At 40.9% G+C, this 17,276-nt stretch overlaps 1 protein-coding gene across 1 annotated transcript in view; it reads left to right on the forward strand.

Annotated features, from left to right (window-relative positions):
• Window positions 1–6,368: 6,368 nt before the first annotated feature.
• The window catches only part of MCCC2 (methylcrotonyl-CoA carboxylase subunit 2), a 74,396-nt gene continuing 63,488 nt past the window's right edge, over window positions 6,369–17,276 (forward strand). The window contains exons 1-2 of the mRNA XM_007129966.4: window positions 6,369–6,668; window positions 10,019–10,085. Of these exons, the coding sequence (XP_007130028.2) occupies window positions 6,540–6,668; window positions 10,019–10,085 (196 nt within the window). The 5' untranslated portion in view covers window positions 6,369–6,539. The remainder of the gene's footprint in view (window positions 6,669–10,018; window positions 10,086–17,276) is intronic.

Below are 17,276 nucleotides of genomic sequence, written 5' to 3' on the forward strand. Positions count from 1 at the left end.
CTTTTCTCTGCTATTTTCCATTTCTCCACCCCCTTCTCTCTCTCCTCATTTTTTTGTTCCCCCCCTTTTTTTGCGGAGGGAGATTTTCTAATTTTTACTTCTATTGGAGAAAAATCATGTGTCAATTCCTTTTTAGAAGTAACTGTTAGTCACAAAAGCCGTAGAAGAAGGCTAAGAATCTTGATGCTTCTGATTAACAAATGTGCAGAATCAAAGTCACAGAATGTGAATCATCCTTTGACTTAGTTCATAATTTTGAATCAACACAGTTTTCTGCAATGAGCGTTTTTAAGGCATAATTTACATTTACTAAAGTACACAGATCTTAAGCTTTCAGTTTGATTACTGACAATGTATACACCTGTGTACCACCCCACAAGACAAATAGACATTTCCATCATCCCAGAAAGTTCCTTTAAGCCCTTTCCCCACTACCACCCACAGATTAGTTTTGCCTGATCTTGAGCTTTATATATATATGCAGTATATGAACTTTATATTATGTATACTTTTGTATCCATTTACTTTTGCTCAACACATTTTTGGGATTCATCCATTTTCGTAGCGTATTAGTAGTTCCTTGTTGCTAAGTTGTATTCCATTTTATCCATATACCACATATGACTATACCATAATTGCTATCCATTTTCCTACTGATTGTTTCCGAATTTTGGCTCTTTTGAATAAAGATACTATAAATATTGTACAAATCTTTTTGTAGACATGTTTTTATTTCTCTTGTGTAAATGCCTAGGAGAGGCACATCTTTTCTTAGATTTATTTTTTAAGTACTTGATGTTCTCTGATGCCTTTATAAATGGTGTTTTTTAAATGCTTATTTTCATTTGTATGTTTATTGCTGGAACATAGAAAAACAGTTGATTTTTTTTATGTTGGGGGTAGGAGTTTATTAATTAATTTATTTATTTTTGCTGTGTTGGGTCTTCGTTTTTGTGCGAGGGCTTCCTCTAGTTGTGGCAAGCGGGGGCCGCTCTTCATCGCAGTGCGCGGGCCTCTCACTATCTCGGCCTCTCTTGTTGCGGAGCACAGGCTCCAGACGCGCAGGCTCAGTAGTTGTGGCTCACGGGCCTAGTTGCTCCGTGGCATGTGGGATCTTCCCAGACCAGGGCTCGAACCCGTGTCCCCTGCATTAAAAGGCAGATTCTCAACCACTGCGCCACTAGGGAAGCCCACAGTTGATTTTTTGTATTGCAGTTAAGAGTTTAACAAATGGGGAATTCCCTGTCAGTCCAGTGGTTAGGACTCCACATGCTTTCACTGCCGAGGTCGTGCGGCATGGCCAAAAAAAAAAAAAAAAAAGATTTTAACAAATGTACTTTCTTTTTTAAAAAATTAATTTATTTTTGGCTGCGTTGGGTCTTCGTTGCTGCACGCAGCTTTCTGTAGTTGCAGCGAGCGGGGGCTACTCTTTGTTGCAGTGTGCGTGCTTCTCATTTTGGTGGCTTCTCTTATTGTGGAGCACGGTCTTCAGTAGCTGTGGCCTGCGGGCTTAGTTGCTCCGCGGCATGTGCTATTTTCCCGGACCAGGGCTCGAACCCGCATTCCCCGCATTGGCAAGTGGATTCTTAATCACTGTGCCACGAGGGAAGTTCGCAAATATACTTTCTCTAACATCCTCTCACAGTCTAGCCCTTGGAGCTATTAAAGCAAGACTTTTTTTTTTTAAAGTATTATAGGAATGCTCTTTGTTCTTAGCAAACAGACTTAGAAACTGAATTATAATGATAAGATAAACAGGATAAATATAAACAAGTAAAATTTTAAGTAACTATAATATTAAATAAGTATAAAATGTAATGCCAATGGGAAATATTTGCTAACCTCTCATTTATTTAATAAATTTAAAGGCTAGTAGAGTATCTTATCTCCTTAGAACATCTGTTTTCCCATCCTTTTAATAATTTCTCCCTAGGGAATTCCCTGGCAGTGCAGTGGTTAGGACTCCCTGCTTCCACTGCAAGGGGCACACGTTCAATCCTTGGTTGGGAAACTAAGATTCTGCATCCCGCGTGGCACAGCCAAAAAAAGAAAAAGAACTTTCTCATTAAATGGCTAATTAAACTCTGTAACCTCTAGCTTTTGTTACATTTTCTAGACAAGGAATTCTTATTTATCTATTTATTTATTTGGCTGTGTTAGGTCTTAGTTGCGGCACACGTGATTTTTTGTTGCGGCACATGGGGTTCTTCGTTGCAGCACGCAGTCCTCTCTAGTTGTGGCATGCGGGCTCTAGAGCGCACAGTCTCCGTAATTGTGGCGCACAAGCTCCTTAGTTGCGGCACATGGGCTTAGTTGCCCCATGGCATGTGGGATCTTAGTTCCCCAACCAGGGACCGAACCTGCATCCCCTGCATTGGAAGGCTCTTTCTTAACCACTGGACCACCAGGGAAGTCCCCTAGCCAAGGAATTCTTGATTTTATATTTTTTTCCAAAAGCTTTTTAAAATTTTTTCATAATCCTGGTCTTTGATGGATGCAATATATTTTCATTTCTCCAAGGATGTTATAGTTTCTTCTGTTCCTTGCCCTGATGGTTTCTTTTGAGTTTTTTATGTTTTTGTTTTCTTGGTGGTAGTGGGTGTCTTTTTCTTTTCCTTTTCCTTTTTAAAATTTCTTTCTGTTTTTTTCTTTTTTTTTTTTTTTCATATTGAAAGCTTTCTTCAGAGTCCAGCGTGTTAACCATTATGGAACAGCAACAGAAAGCTTTCTTCAAATGCCCATTGATCCTTGGCTATCCATGCATAAGTTAGAGAAAGTGTCTAAAAAAGCTGATTAGGAGCTTTTACAAGCTTATTGGAGGGTAGGTAGGATATGTCAATTTGTAGGTTACACTGTAGGTAAATTTTCTTTTTTAAATGTTGCTTTTTTTTTTTTTTTAATTGGCTGCACTGGATCTTAGTTGCAGAATGCGGGATCTATTTCCCTGACTTGGGATCGAACCTGGGCCCCCTGCGTTGGGAGCAGGGAGTCTTAACCACTGGACCCTCAGGGAAATCCCTGTAGATCAATCTTCCAGGGAGCTTTTTTACTGGAGAACCTCAAATGTCACTTTGTAGATCTTTTCTGTAAAATGGTAAGGTTTCTCTAGACTCCCTTCTATATAAACCTGGTAGCCAGCATTTTGGAACTGGGTGGGAAAAGAGACGGGGGGAGGGGGCTCTCTTGATTTGGCCTCCAGACTGTCACTTAATCTCTCTGGTCTCAATTTGGCACTTCACCTAGTGCCTAGTGTCCCTAAATTTGGAACATTTCAGATTCAGTTTCTCCAGGGAATATATATCTCCTGGACAGACTGGGGGGTGGAAACCTGGGGTTTTAACTACTTCTTATGCAAATTTTCAAGTAGTTCCACCATTTCTTGGTCTCTACCACCTTTCTCCACTTCCAAGCACATATTTCTCTGTGCCTGGTACCACCAATTCCTGGTACCACCAATTCTGAGAGGCAAATTGACTTGTTACTTGTTTGTATTTTCCACTGCAAGCCCTTAGATTTCAACTTCCTTTATTTTGCTAAATTTATTATTCCAATTTTTGCCTATTGTCTTCATATATCCCCTAGTTTAATTGAAGGTGGGATATGAATTATTTTTTGTGTTCCTCTGTTGCTCTGGGATCATTTCTGAGAGAAGGAGGTAAAAAATATCTTTATTTTCATGATAAAAGTTGAATTACTGTATTCCCTTATAATGAAAATTAATAAAGAAAAATGTAAAAAGTAAATCTGAATACTATGGACAACTGAACACCAACAAATTGGATTATCTAGATGAAATGGACAAATTCTTAGAAACCAAACCTACCAAGACTACATCACGAAGAAATAGATAACCTGAATAGACCTATAACTAGTAAGAAGACTAAACAGTAATCAAAAAATCTCCCCACAAAGAAAAGCACTGAATATGATGGCTTCACTGATGAATTCTACCAAACATTTGAAGAAGAACAAATACCTATCTTTCTCAAACTTTTCCAAAAACTTGGAGAGGAGGGAACACTCCCTAACTCATTCTATAAGGCCAGCGTTATCCTGACATGAAAGCAGGACAAAGACGCTACCCAAAAAAACCAACAAAAAAACTATAGACCAATATCCCTTATGAACACTGATGCAAATATCCTTAATAAAATACTGGCAACTGAATTCAGGGGCATACTAAACGGATTATACATCATGACCAAGTGAGGTTTATTCCTGAAATGCAAGGATGGTACAACACAGAAAAAATTGATCAATGTAGTTCACAACATTAACAGAATGAAGGAACAAACTTCACATGATCATCTCAATTGATGCAGAAAAAGTAGATGACAAAATTCAACACTTTTTCATGATAAAAATATTCAACAAACTAGGAATAGAAGGAAACCTCCTTAACATCATAAAAGCCACATGTGAAGGACTTCCCTGGTGGCGCAGTGGTTAAGAATCCACCTGCTAACGCAGGGGACATAGGTTTGAGCCCCAGTCCGGGACGATCCCACAGGCCGCGGATCAACTAAGCCTGTATGCCACAACTACTGAGCCTGTGCTCTAGAGCCCGCAAGCCACAACTACTGAAACCAGCTCTCCACAACTACTGAAGCCTGCGCGCCTAGAGCCTGTGCTCCGCAACAAGAGAAACCACCACGATGAGAAAGAAGCCTGTGCACCGCAACAATGAGTAGCCCCCACTCACCACAACTAGAGAAAGCCCGTGCGCAGCAATGAAGACCCAATGCAGCCAAAAAAAAAAAAAAAAAAAAAGCCACATGTGAAAAACTCACAGCAAACATTACACTCAATGGTGAAAGGCTGAAAAGTTTTCCTCTAAGACCAGGAACAAGGCAAGGATGTTCACTTTCATCACTTCAATTCAACATAGTACTAGAAGTTTTAGCTGGAGCAATTAGGTAAGAATGAGAAATAAAAGCCATTTAAATTGGAAAGGAAAAAGTAAAATTATCTCTATTCACAGATGACTTATTACAAAGCCCTAAAGATTACACACACACACACACAACCTGTTAGAATTAATAAATGAATTCAGCAAAGTGGCAGCATACTAACTTAGCACACAAAAATCAGTTGCATTTCTATACACTAATAATGAACAAACTGAAAAGGAAATTACAAAAACAATTCCATTTACAATAGCATCAAAAAGAATAAAATAGGAATTAACCAAGGAGGTGAAAGACTTGCACAATGGAAACGAAAAAACAGTGCTGAAAGAAATTACAGAAGACATAAATAAATGGAAACACATCCCATGTTCATGGATTGGAAGACTTAATATTGTTAAGATGTCAATGCTACCCAACATGATCAACAGATTCAATGCAGTCCCTATCAAAATCCTGGCATTTTTTGCAGAAATAGAAAAACCTACCCTAAAATTAATATGGAATCTCAAGGGATCCTGGATAGCCAAAAAAATCTTGAAAAAGAACACAGCTGGAAGACTCACACTTAATGATTTCAAAACTTACTACAAACCTACAGTAATCAAAAAACTGTGTGGTACTGGCATAAAGACAGACATACAGACCAATGGAACAGAATACAGAGTCCAGAAATAAACCATTGCTTATGAAATAATTTTTCACAAGGGTGCCAAGACTATTCAATGGGGAAAGGACAGTCTTTATGACAAATGATATTGGGAAAACTGGATATCTACATACAAAAGAATGAAGCCACACCCTTACCTAACACCATGTACAAAAATTAACTCAAATCTAAGACTTAAGTGGACTAAATAAGATTAATTTTTTCTCACTGTCCAGTGGATGAGAAATTGTGAGGAAGCTCAGATTTGTTACAGGAAAAGTTTTAGAAGTACGTTATAATTGTACATCTAAGTTGTAATTTATCACTATTAGAATTTTTATTTTTATTTACTTGTTTATGTTCTCTCCGCTTTATAAAAGAGGACGCTTTGCCTGTTCTCCACTGTATTCCCTGCTCCAGAAGAGCACTTGATAGGGGACATTAAAGACATATTTGTTTAATGAATGATTATCTCCTTAAAGAGTTTCTTAGGGCAGCTTAATAAGCCTGTTCAGTTTCCAGCTCTCTTATAAAGATAAGCTTTTTCAAGCCCTGGAATACCCTATCAGCAGGGGAAGAAGAAAACAGCGCATAGAAAAAGCACAAAGGCCGACAGCAGGGAAACTCAGCCACAGCTCCTAAGCTCAGCATCTCGGGAGTCTGAGAGGCCGCAGAAGGGTCGCTCCACCCCGGGAACCACAACGCTCCGGGGCTCGCGATGGGACAGGCCTCGCGGGGCTGCACCTCTGTCCCTTATTCGCTGAATTCGGGGGGCGTGGTGCTCAGCGCTGACCAATCACGGGCGGCGTGCGCCGGCACGTGCCGAGGCTGGCCTCAGAATCCGGGAGGTTTCAGGCGGGTTGGGACTGCAAAGGCCTGGGTTAATCTGTATCCCGAAGCGTGGGAGTTGGAGGGGAAAGCCTCGGCCCCGGACCGGCGCAGGCCGCTCTCTCACGCTCCTTCCTGCTTCAGTGCCTGCTGCCATGTGGGCCGCCCTGAGATTAGCTTTGCGGCCGTGCGCCCGCGCCGCTGCCCGCGCGCCGCGCGCCTATCATGGGGACTCTGTGGCGACGCTGGGCACCCAACCGGACTCGAGCTCTTCCATCTACCAGGTAGGGCGGGTGAGCGGCCCGGGCCTGGAGTACCCAGCCCGAGTCAGTGATTCCTCTTCACCGACGGCACAAGGCGTTGGTCAGACTGGGAAGCAGGTACAGGGTAGGCACACTTCAACAGTCGCTGCTCTTTTCTTTGGATCCCCAGTCATGATTCTGGGACGCACCACGGGGTCGTGAAGCTTGAAAAAGAAAACAATTCCAAATCAGATACATTTTAGTTCACTTTTAGCACTGGCACTACACTTTGTATCTTTAAAATCAGTGGTTCTCAAAACCAGTGGCTCTCTGGTTTAGCAGTCACCTGGGAGCTTGTTGAATATACGGCTGCCTTAGCCTCACCCTGGACCTTTTCCGTCTCTGGGGTGGGGTCCTGGTGTTTGCATTGTTAATGAAGTTGGTGAGAGGGGACGGCAGGGCGTTGGTGGCAGCCAGCTTTGGGAACCACTGGCCTAGCACAACTGACCCTGGGTTGTGCTTACCAGACTTGAAATGGTTGGTTATGTTAATAGAAAATATTTTTCTTTAAATGACTTTTCTTGGAATTGGGAGGTATCACAACGTTAAAGAAATAACTCCTGGCTTGTGAAATATCAGAGCTGGAAATTTTCAGTCTGTCCCATGGTTTCTAAGCCTGTACAGATAACATTTAAACTGTGCAACTAACTTTCAGAGAAGACTTTTTCTGGCCGCGCCGCTGCGGCAGGTGGGATCTTAGTTCCCCGACCAGGGATCGAACCCGCACCCCCTGCACTGGAAGCTCAGAGTCTTAACCACTGGACCGCCAGGAAGGTCCCTCAGAGAACACATTTTAAATAATTCCTGCCTTTGGGAAGACAAGGAGGTTGAAAGGAAATCAGCAGGCTGAGGCAGAAACAGTATCCAATGGGAGACTTCCAAAAGTCTTTAGATGTCCTGGGATCAGGAGAGAATGTTTAATTCAGAAACATTAAGTGGTTACTGTGGTCTAGCCACTATTTTAGGTATTCGGAATAGATGTGTAGGAATGGAATCATAATTTTGTGGGGGAGACGACAAGAAAGCAATGCATTGTGATGAGTGATGTCTAAAGCTTAAAAAAGGTGGTTGCAGATAGGAGGCAGTGAGTGAGTTGGATCTTGAATTGGGTAAGAACTGGCCAGGTTCAGGATGGAGAATGGGAGGCAAGATTACACAAACTAAAGGAGTTATGAGAACACAGGTACCAAGTTATGAAAGTGGTTAGTGGGAGTGAGAACTTGGAAGTCCCGGCCAGGGTGTGGAATTCATGGAGTAGATGGGATTCCTTATGCAGCCAGGTAGAGGAAGGAAGCCATGTGTAGAAGCCACATTTAGATTTCACTTTGCAGTCTGTCTGCTAAGATATTTAAATAGAGAAGTGGCATGATCCTATGGACATGGTAGAATAATCAGTGTGGCTGCAGTGTGGAGAATGGGTTTCCCACCATTTTGAATATGGCTTCTTGGCTGGGTGTTCTCTTGGTTGCTGTAGACCTCTGAGTGTTTTCCAGAGCTCCTGTAAGGTTACTTTAGCCAGTTTGGGGTTGTTTTGTGATGTCTCTGTGGGGGAATAAGGGCCTGGAGCTTCCTGCTCTGCCATCTTTTTGAAGTCAGGTCTCGGCTGATGTATTTGATGGTGGCTGCTAGCTAGGGGTTAGGGAGTGTGAGCCTGAGATATAACTTCTTTCTCTATGTAAAATGTTTTATGTTCTGGTTCAGTCTGTGCGCCAGTAATTAGAATAGGGAAGTAGCTGTGCTATGGTGGAAAAAGCACTGGCTTAGTATTTCATGTATGTTTAAAAGCTAACAAGCAACATATTTCCATATGTTGTTCCAAATACCTGGTGGAAACGTGCTAAAGTGTCAACAGTGGCCCTTTCAGTGGGCAGAAGAGACATTGTAGCATGTTGCTTTAAGAGCGAGTTTCTGGAGTTGGTGGATTTTGGTTTAAATCCTAATTCTACTACTTGTTAGCTGAGTGACCTTGGACTAATTACTATATTAGCCAGATTTTGCTTCAGTAATGCTGAGTAGCAACCAATCCCAAGATCTCAGTGTTCAAAAGAACAAGTATTTATTTTTGTGCTTGGATCTATGGGTTGGTTGTGGCAGTTCTGCTCTAGGACTGTAGTAGATTCAGGTCTGCTCTACTTGTTTCTTATTCCAGGACCCAGAATGAAGGGGCAGTGGCTGCTGTGGGATGCTCCTCTCATAATGGAAGGCTGGGGCACAAGAGGAGAGCATGGAAACACTTTGTCCTTCTTAAAGCCTCTTCTTGCAATTGGTACACTGTCACTTTTGCCCACATTCCACTCATCAAAGCAAGTAATATGGACAGATTCAGAGACTGTGGGGTAGGGAAGTATAATCTCACAGTGAACCTTGACTAGGATGGGAGGGAAGGAAGAATTTAAAATACGTAGTACAGTTTACCTTTTGGTCTAAGATGGCTGCTTAAGCTCCAGCTATTATGTCTGAGTTCCAGGTGCAAAGGAGGAGAAAGGGTGAATAGGTAAAAGGACACCCTCACCTTCTTGTCCTTTTTTTTAAGGAGCCTTTCTAGAAGTCATACCTAACAACTTCTGCTTATATCTCATTGGTTAGAGTTTAGTCACATGGCCACACTTGTCTGAAAAAGGAGGCTGGGATTATTTTATTTTTTTATTTTTTGGCTGTGCCTTGTGGCTTGTGGGATCCTAGTTCCCCAACCAGGGATTGAACCCATGCCATTGGCAGTGAAAGCCTGGAATCCTAACCACTGAACCACCTGGGAATTCCCCCCTGTTCCTTTTTAAACATAAAATAGGATCCATTTTCCCCCTGGGCTTTGTTTTTAAGTGTAATTTGTCAGTAAGTGTAAAACAAGTATTTCTGCATTGGTTGGAATCTCCTCACGATAGTGGTTGACGGGACAGAAAAAATAAGATGGCATTCTAACCCTCAAAGGGCTTATATTCATTGACAAAAGAAAACAAATACTAGAGATCAATTAAGTTCTGTAGATGTGTAAAGAAGGAAGTTGATAAAATGACTAGGAGTAGCCAGAAATTGTGTTGGAGGTGAGATGGAACATCAGTTAGGCTTTAAAAGCGGGGTGAGATTTGGATAGATGGACCAGAGAGGTGGGTGGTAGTGCAGAAGAGCTTGAGCAAAGACAGAGAGGCACAAATCAATCTTTTTTACACGTTGGAGTTGGCCCAGCCCGGAGGCCACACGGGTAGCAAAGTGGCCCAGTGTGGAGGCCACATGGGGTTGGCATGTAATGCTGTTCTCCTTAACCCTTATTATGGTAAAAAAAAATCATTGCTGTCCTATAATACTCTCCCTCTTTTTCTTTGTTTCTGTTTTAGGAAAACTACGAGCAGATGAAAGCACTAGTAAGTCAACTCCATGAACGAGCACAGAACATCAGACTGGGTAAGCACTCATTTATTCTTCAGTTTATGCTTTTAATTAAGATGTCCCTTATAATTATTCATTTTAGGAAAAACTAGTAGCATCAAGCTTTTGATTCTTCAAGACTGTGCATTTGCTGTTGGTGGGAATGTAAATTGGGGCAGCCACTATGGAACACAGTATGGAGGTCCTTAAAAAACTAAAAAGAGGGCTTCCCTGGTGGCGCAGTGGTTGAGAATCTGCCTGCTAATGCAGGGGACAGGGGTTCGAGCCCTGGTCTGGGAAGATCCCACATGCCGCGGAACAACTAGGCCCGTGAGCCACAACTACTGAGCCTGCGCGTCTGGAGCCTGTGCTCCGCAACGAGAGAGGCCACGATAGTGAGAGGTCCGCGCACCGCGATGAAGAGTGGTCCCTGCTTGCCACAACTAGAGAAAACCCTCACACAGAAATGAAGACCCAACACGGCAAAAATAAATAAATAATTAATTAATAAACTCCTACCCCCAACATCTTCTTTAAAAAAACAAACAAAAAAAACTAAAAAGAGAGCTACCATATGATCCAGCAATTCCACTCCTAGGCATATATCTGGAGAAGATGAAAACTCTAATTCAAAAAGATACAGTGCACCCCAGTGTTCATAGCAGCACTATTTACAAGAGCCAAGACATGGAAACAACCCAAATGCCCATCAAGAGGCGATTGGTTTAAGATGTGGTATATGTATCCACATATATATATGAGTGTATACTCAGCCATAAAAAAGAATGGAATATTGCCATTTGTAGCAACATGGATGGACCTAGAGAATATCATACTAAGTGAAGTAAGTCAGGAAGAGAAAGACAAATATATGATATCACTTATATGTGGAATCTAAAAATTAATGCAAATGAATCTATATACAAAACAGAAACAGACACACATAGGAAACAAACTTGTGGTTATCAAAGGGGAAAGGGAAAGGGGGAGAGATAAATTAGGAGTATGGGATTAACAGATACAAATTACTATACGTAAAATAGATAAGCAACAAGGATTTACTGCATAACACAGGGAGCAATATTCAATATCTTGTGATAACTGGTAATGGAAAATAATCTGAAAAAAAATATATAAAACTGAATCACTTTGCTGTATACCTGAAACTAACACAATAATGTAAATCAACTATACTTTAATTTTAAAAAAAACTGCATTTGTTGGCGTGCAGACATCTTATTTTTTCCTATTACTTGGCCAGTTTTTCTGCTCTTAGAGCCCTGCCATTATTTGGGGGAAAGTAGAAATTCAGGTTCATCAATTTCTTTTTTGGCTGCGCTATGTGGCTTGTGGGATCTCAGTTCCTCTACCAGGGATTGAACCTGGGCCACGGCAGTAAAAGCACCAAATCCTAACCACTAGACCACCAGAGAACTCCCTCATAATTTTTTTTTTTTTTTTGCACTACGCGGGCCTCTCACTGTTGTGGCCTCTCCCGTTGCAGAGCACAGGCTCCGGACGCGCAGGCTCAGCGGCCATGGCTCACGGGTCTAGCCACTCCGTGGCATGTGAGATCCTCCCGGACCGGTGCACAAACCCGTGTCCCCTGCATTGGCAGGCGGACTCTCAACCACTGCGCCACCAGAGAAGCCCCCCTCCCTCATTAATTTTTAAAACTATTTCTTACTAAGGTTTTTATTTCAGCCACAGCAACACACTGAAATTTTTGTTTCACTTGAAGCAACTAAAACATTTTCTGTCCCTTAGTCATATTCATACTACATGCTACATTTTGCATAATTGTGCATTTTTTGCTGTGTCATGTAATTTGGAAATAATTTCTGTATGGGCTTATTGCTAATTAAATAAATGAGATATCTTAAAAACTTTGTAAATTGTCATTTTTTATTTTTAAATCGTGGACATAATAGACATTTTTTTTGCTTGGAAGAAATTGCATCATAGGGAGGAATATAAAATATTAATAAATAAACAAGTACCACATCACATTCCATTGTGCCCTTATTGGTATATATGACAATTTAGAAGGCTGTGTGACTTGAAACTAATGGCTATTTCCAAAGTAAGAGGCTTAATATATTACAAGTACCTAACTGAGAAGGAACTATATGAATTTTACAGCCTTAATTTAAAAAGAATTCTCCCAGTGTCCTCATAAAGAATCTATTTTATCTGTAAACCTGTGGTTTAAGGGTATTGTTTCATTCCTGGGTATGATCTTATCACACTCAGAGGACAGACTTTCAGTAGAAGTCATTAGTGAAATAATTTAGCAAAACCTTGATAGATTTCTCTTTAGTTTAAATAAAAATGTTTTTTATATTTTTTTCCTCTGAGGACTTTAAGGATGGAGGCAAGGTAATTAATTAATGGTAGATGAACAGAAAGACCATCATAGTTGTATATTCACTTGTGTAGGTGTTAGGGAAGAAATAAGCTCAGTATTTTGGTCCTTTGTAGAATTTTGAGGGTGGAAGTCTGGACTGGTTACTCTAATAATTAAGCAACTTTGGTCCAGTTATTTAATCCCTCTTGTAAATTTTCAGTACCTCATTCATAACTTGAGACTTAGGAGTGGGTCTGTGAATTATAGGCATTATTCGTTCCAAGCACACATTGCTGTCTTCTTTTGACTTAACAGATTAATCAAAATTAATTGAAAAGACCAGAAATTAAATCCATTTGGAATATCTTGGTCTCTGTCTGTTGTACGAGTAGTAGTTTAGGGTCAAAATCAATTAAATCGTGTAAAAGTTACCATGACATGAACAAACAGATATGCAACTCAGTGTGGGACCAGTTGAAGCAAAGACCTCATTCAGATGGCAGTAATTGCTCCCATTCTATGACAGTACAGGGGAGAATTAAAAAAAAAAAAAAAAATGAAGAGCGTAAACTTCATATAGCTCCTTCTAAGTTAGGTATTTGTAATATATGAAGAATATTGTTTTGATGATGGCTGTATTCAGTTCCTTTGGATTTAAGTCACAAAAATCCAAATCAAACTTGTTTAATCCAGAAACCAACAACCAAACCATGGAAAGGAAGTGCTGAATGAACCGGGGGGCTCCAGCCCCAACAGGACTCACTGTCTCCGAGGGAGGCCCGCGTACCGCAAAAAAAGAAAAAAAAAAAAAAAAAAAAAAAAGAATATTGTTTTGATGATGGCTGTATTCAGTTCCTTTGGATTTAAGTCACAAAAATCCAAATCAAACTTGTTTAATCCAGAAACCAACAACCAAACCATGGAAAGGAAGTGCTGAATGAACCGGGGGGCTCCAGCCCCAACAGGACTCACTGTCTCTGCCCATCTTCTCTCATTTCAGGATGTGTATATATGTGTGGACTGCATTCTCTCTGGCTTCTCTGTGAGGTGGGGAACTCTGTTGCTGGCAGTCAGGGATTACATTCTTACAGTTTACAATCTGAAGGAAAGATCTAGTTATCCTTTCATCTCCGATTTGGAAAACTTTGATGGGTTCACTTGGGTCCCATGTTCATTCTTTGGCCCAGCCACTGTATCCAGGGGGATATAGTACTTAATGGTGTCAGCCTGGGCCCATGTCCACCAGGGCTCAAGTGTACTGTGGCTGGCAGCTCCTGGAACTTCATGGTGGTGGCAGTACTGTTTTCAGGAAAAGGGGAAAGGAAAGCAAGCAGTCAAAAAGCAAAGAATGTCAATTACACTGTTCCCAGACCACCCTAATTTCTCTCTAGGGAGAGAGGGGTGTGTAAGTAGGAGGGTGACTTGTGAAAACAGGGGTAGTGGATATTTGTCATCTTTTTTGACCAGGTAGCTCTCGAACCCCTGTTCTAAGTGTGAGGAAATGGTGTTAAAAAATGACATGAGTTTTTGTCTACTCGGTATGATTCAAGAGGCAAAATATCCTGCTGGTAGGCTTTTCAGAATGATGACTAGAATGATGACTAGAAGCCATCTTGGAATAAGGTCTTATCTCCTGAAAAAGAACCAAAACCCTTGTTGAGATGTAAGTGTGTTTTGTCAGGGAGCAGAATTGATGAATTTATCATTCCCTTTGGATATTAAGACTAGAGGGTTTGAATAAGAGGTGGTAGAGTCCTCCAGCACTGAGCATCTGCTGGGGATGGCAGTTTCTGATCATCTGATGGTCTGGTCTCTAAAGGGGAAGAGAGGACTGAGCAGGGCTCCTTGGGAGGGAAGCCAGGAAAGGACAAAACCTTCTTCACAGTGTTGCCTGGAACTAGTACTGTTATTCCAGGAAAGTGGATATTACATAGGTATATATAATTTAAAAGTAATATATGCTTATGTTATACAATATATATATTATACTTATAGAAATTTTGGAAAATAGAGAAAAGTATAAAGAAGAAAAGAAAAAAAATCACCTATCAGTAATACCTCTAAACACACATTTAAAAAAATTATATTATTCAAGTATTGTTGATTTACAATGTTGTGTTAATTTCTGCTGTATAGCAGTGATTCAGTTATGCATATATATATGTATATATATATACACATTCTTTTTCATATTCTTTTCCATTATGGTTTATCACAGGATATTAAATATAGTTCCCTGTGCTATACAATAGGACCTTATTGTTTATCCATCCTATATGTAATAGTTTGTGTCTGCTAATCCCAAACTCCCAACCCATTCCTCTCCAACCCCCTCCTCCCTTGGCAACCACAAGTCTATTCTCTGTGTCTGTGAGTCTGTTTCTGTTCGTAGATAAGTTCGTTTTTATCATATTTTAGATTAATATGTGGTATTTGTCTTTCTGATTTACTTCACTTAGTGTGATAATCTCTAGGTCATCCATGTTGCTGCAGATGGCATTATTTCATTCTTTTTTATGGCTGAGTAGTGTTCCATTGTGTGTGTGTATATATATGTATACACCACATCTTCTTTATCGATTCATCTGTCAGTGGCCATTTAGGTTGTTTCCATGTCTTGGCCATGAATAGTACTGCTATGAACATAGGGGTGCATGTATCTTTTTGAATTATAGTTTTGTCCGGATATATGCCCAGGAGTGGGATTGCTGGATCATATGGCAACTCTATTTTTAGTGGGTTTTTTTGTTGTTTTTTTTTTGCGGTACGCGGGCCTCTCACCGTTGTGGCCCCTCCCGTTGGGGGGGCACAGGCTCCGGATGCGCAGGCTCAGCGGCCATGGCTCACGGGCCCAGCCGCTCTGTGGCATGTGGGATCTTCCCGGACCAGGGCACGAACCCGTGTCCCCTGCATCGGCAGGCGGACTCTCAACCACTGCGCCAACAGGGAAACCCTATTTTTAGTTTTTTGGGGAACCTCCATACTGTTTTCCATAGCGGCTGCACCAGTTTACATTCCCACCAACAGTGTAGGAGGTTTCCCTTTTCTCCACACCCTCTCCGGCATTTGTTATTTGTAGACTTTTTAATGATGGCCGTTCTGACTGACGTGAGGTGGCACTTCATTGTAGTTTTGATTTGCATTTCTCTAATGTATAATTAACTATGTTGAGCGTCTTTTCATGTGCCTGCTGGCCACCTGTGTAGACATCCTGACTTTTATTTATTTATTTATTTTTAAAATAAATTTTATTTATTTATTTATTTATGTTTGCATTGGGTCTTCTTTGTTGCATGTGGGCTTTCTCTAGTTGCAGCAAGCAGGGGCTACTCTTTGTTGTGGTGTGTGGGCTTCTCATTGTGGTGGCTTCTCTTGCTGCGGAGCCCGGGCTCTAGGCGCGTGGACTTAGTAGTTGTGGCACACGGGCTTAGTTACTCCATGGCATGTGGGATCTTCCCGGACCAGGGCTCGAACCCATGTCCCCTGCCCTGGCAGGCAGATTCTTAACCACTGCGCCACCAGGGAAGCCCCATCCTGACTTTAAAATTCATAAGATTTCCTAAGTAATTTTCAGATAAGAAGGAGGGACAGTGTTTCAGTTTGCTTCGAAAGTTAATCCTTGAAGTTTTCATTTGATAGAACTTGTGATAAATAAAAAGGTTGACAATAATGAGTGGACTCTTGTCCTCCTTTTTGTCTTTTCCTTTCTTTTTGCCTCACTGTTACCTTTGTTTCAGATTTCTTCTCAGGGCACCGTCTTGCTGTCCCCTTTGGTTACTGTTGGAGCATGTAGGATTGCTAGGAGTGGCTTAGTCATTTCTGTAGGTGGAACAAGGATTAACCCAGCTGTGTTATTCCTGGTAGCCAGAACTAAGTACTTTGATTAACACAAGTTAATTGAAGGGCTCTAAGTGTTTTGATAGATTCAGAAGTGCTTAGTTTTTCTAAAACTCGGTAATAACTTTATTGATATAGAAAAACACAAATAGTTTTTGGTGGTTGAAAGGGGATCTTTTAATGACCTTAAGATAAGGCTTGTGTAGTTTTTTAAAAAATTTATTTTACTGAAAAAAAAATTTATTTTACTGAAGTATAGTTGAGTTACATGTCATGTTAATTTCTGCTGTACAGCAAAGTGATTCAGTTATACATATACATACATTTTTCATATTCTCTTCAATTACAGTTTATTACAGGATATTAAATATAGTTTCCTGTGCTATACAGCAGGACCTTGTTGTTTAAGGCTTGTGTAGTTTTTGAAAACATTTGAAAATTCAAGTTAAACTGCATGCAGGTAGTTCCAGCAATGCATATAGCACCATTGAAGTGACGACTGCCCCCTGGTGACAGAGATGAAAAGATGCTATAAACTGTAAAATGCTTCCTGATTTTAGGGGTGTTACGAGATAGAAGGAAAACATCAGGCTTTTCTGGCTCTGAGTTTGTGGGAGTGGAGATAGTTAATGCAAAATCTTTTAAGAGTAATCCTTGGAAAACTAAGGTGCTGTGACATTCTGTCTTTTTGTGGTGGTCCACATATCCTAGGCCAGTTTAAATGCCAGAGGAGCTGAATTCTGTGACCTGAGAATCTGTATCAAGGATAACACTCTTTCTGGTTTTTCCTAATAAAAACAGAATTCACTAGGTGCTCGGAATAGCAAAGTGAAGCTCTAGGCAGAATTAAGAATAATGTTGCTCTAAGTACTAAAAAAAAAACCCAAAACACAGATATGTTTTCTTATCTCTTTTTCTTTTCTTTTTTTTTTTTTTTGTGGTATGCGGGCCTTCCTCTGTTGTGGCCTCTCCCGTTGCGGAGCACAGGCTCCGGACGCGCAGGCTCAGCGGCCATGGCTCACGGGCCCAGCCGCTCCGCGGCA

This window comes from Physeter macrocephalus, chromosome 8, assembly GCF_002837175.3.
Source record: "Physeter macrocephalus isolate SW-GA chromosome 8, ASM283717v5, whole genome shotgun sequence".
Taxonomy (NCBI): domain Eukaryota; kingdom Metazoa; phylum Chordata; class Mammalia; order Artiodactyla; family Physeteridae; genus Physeter; species Physeter macrocephalus.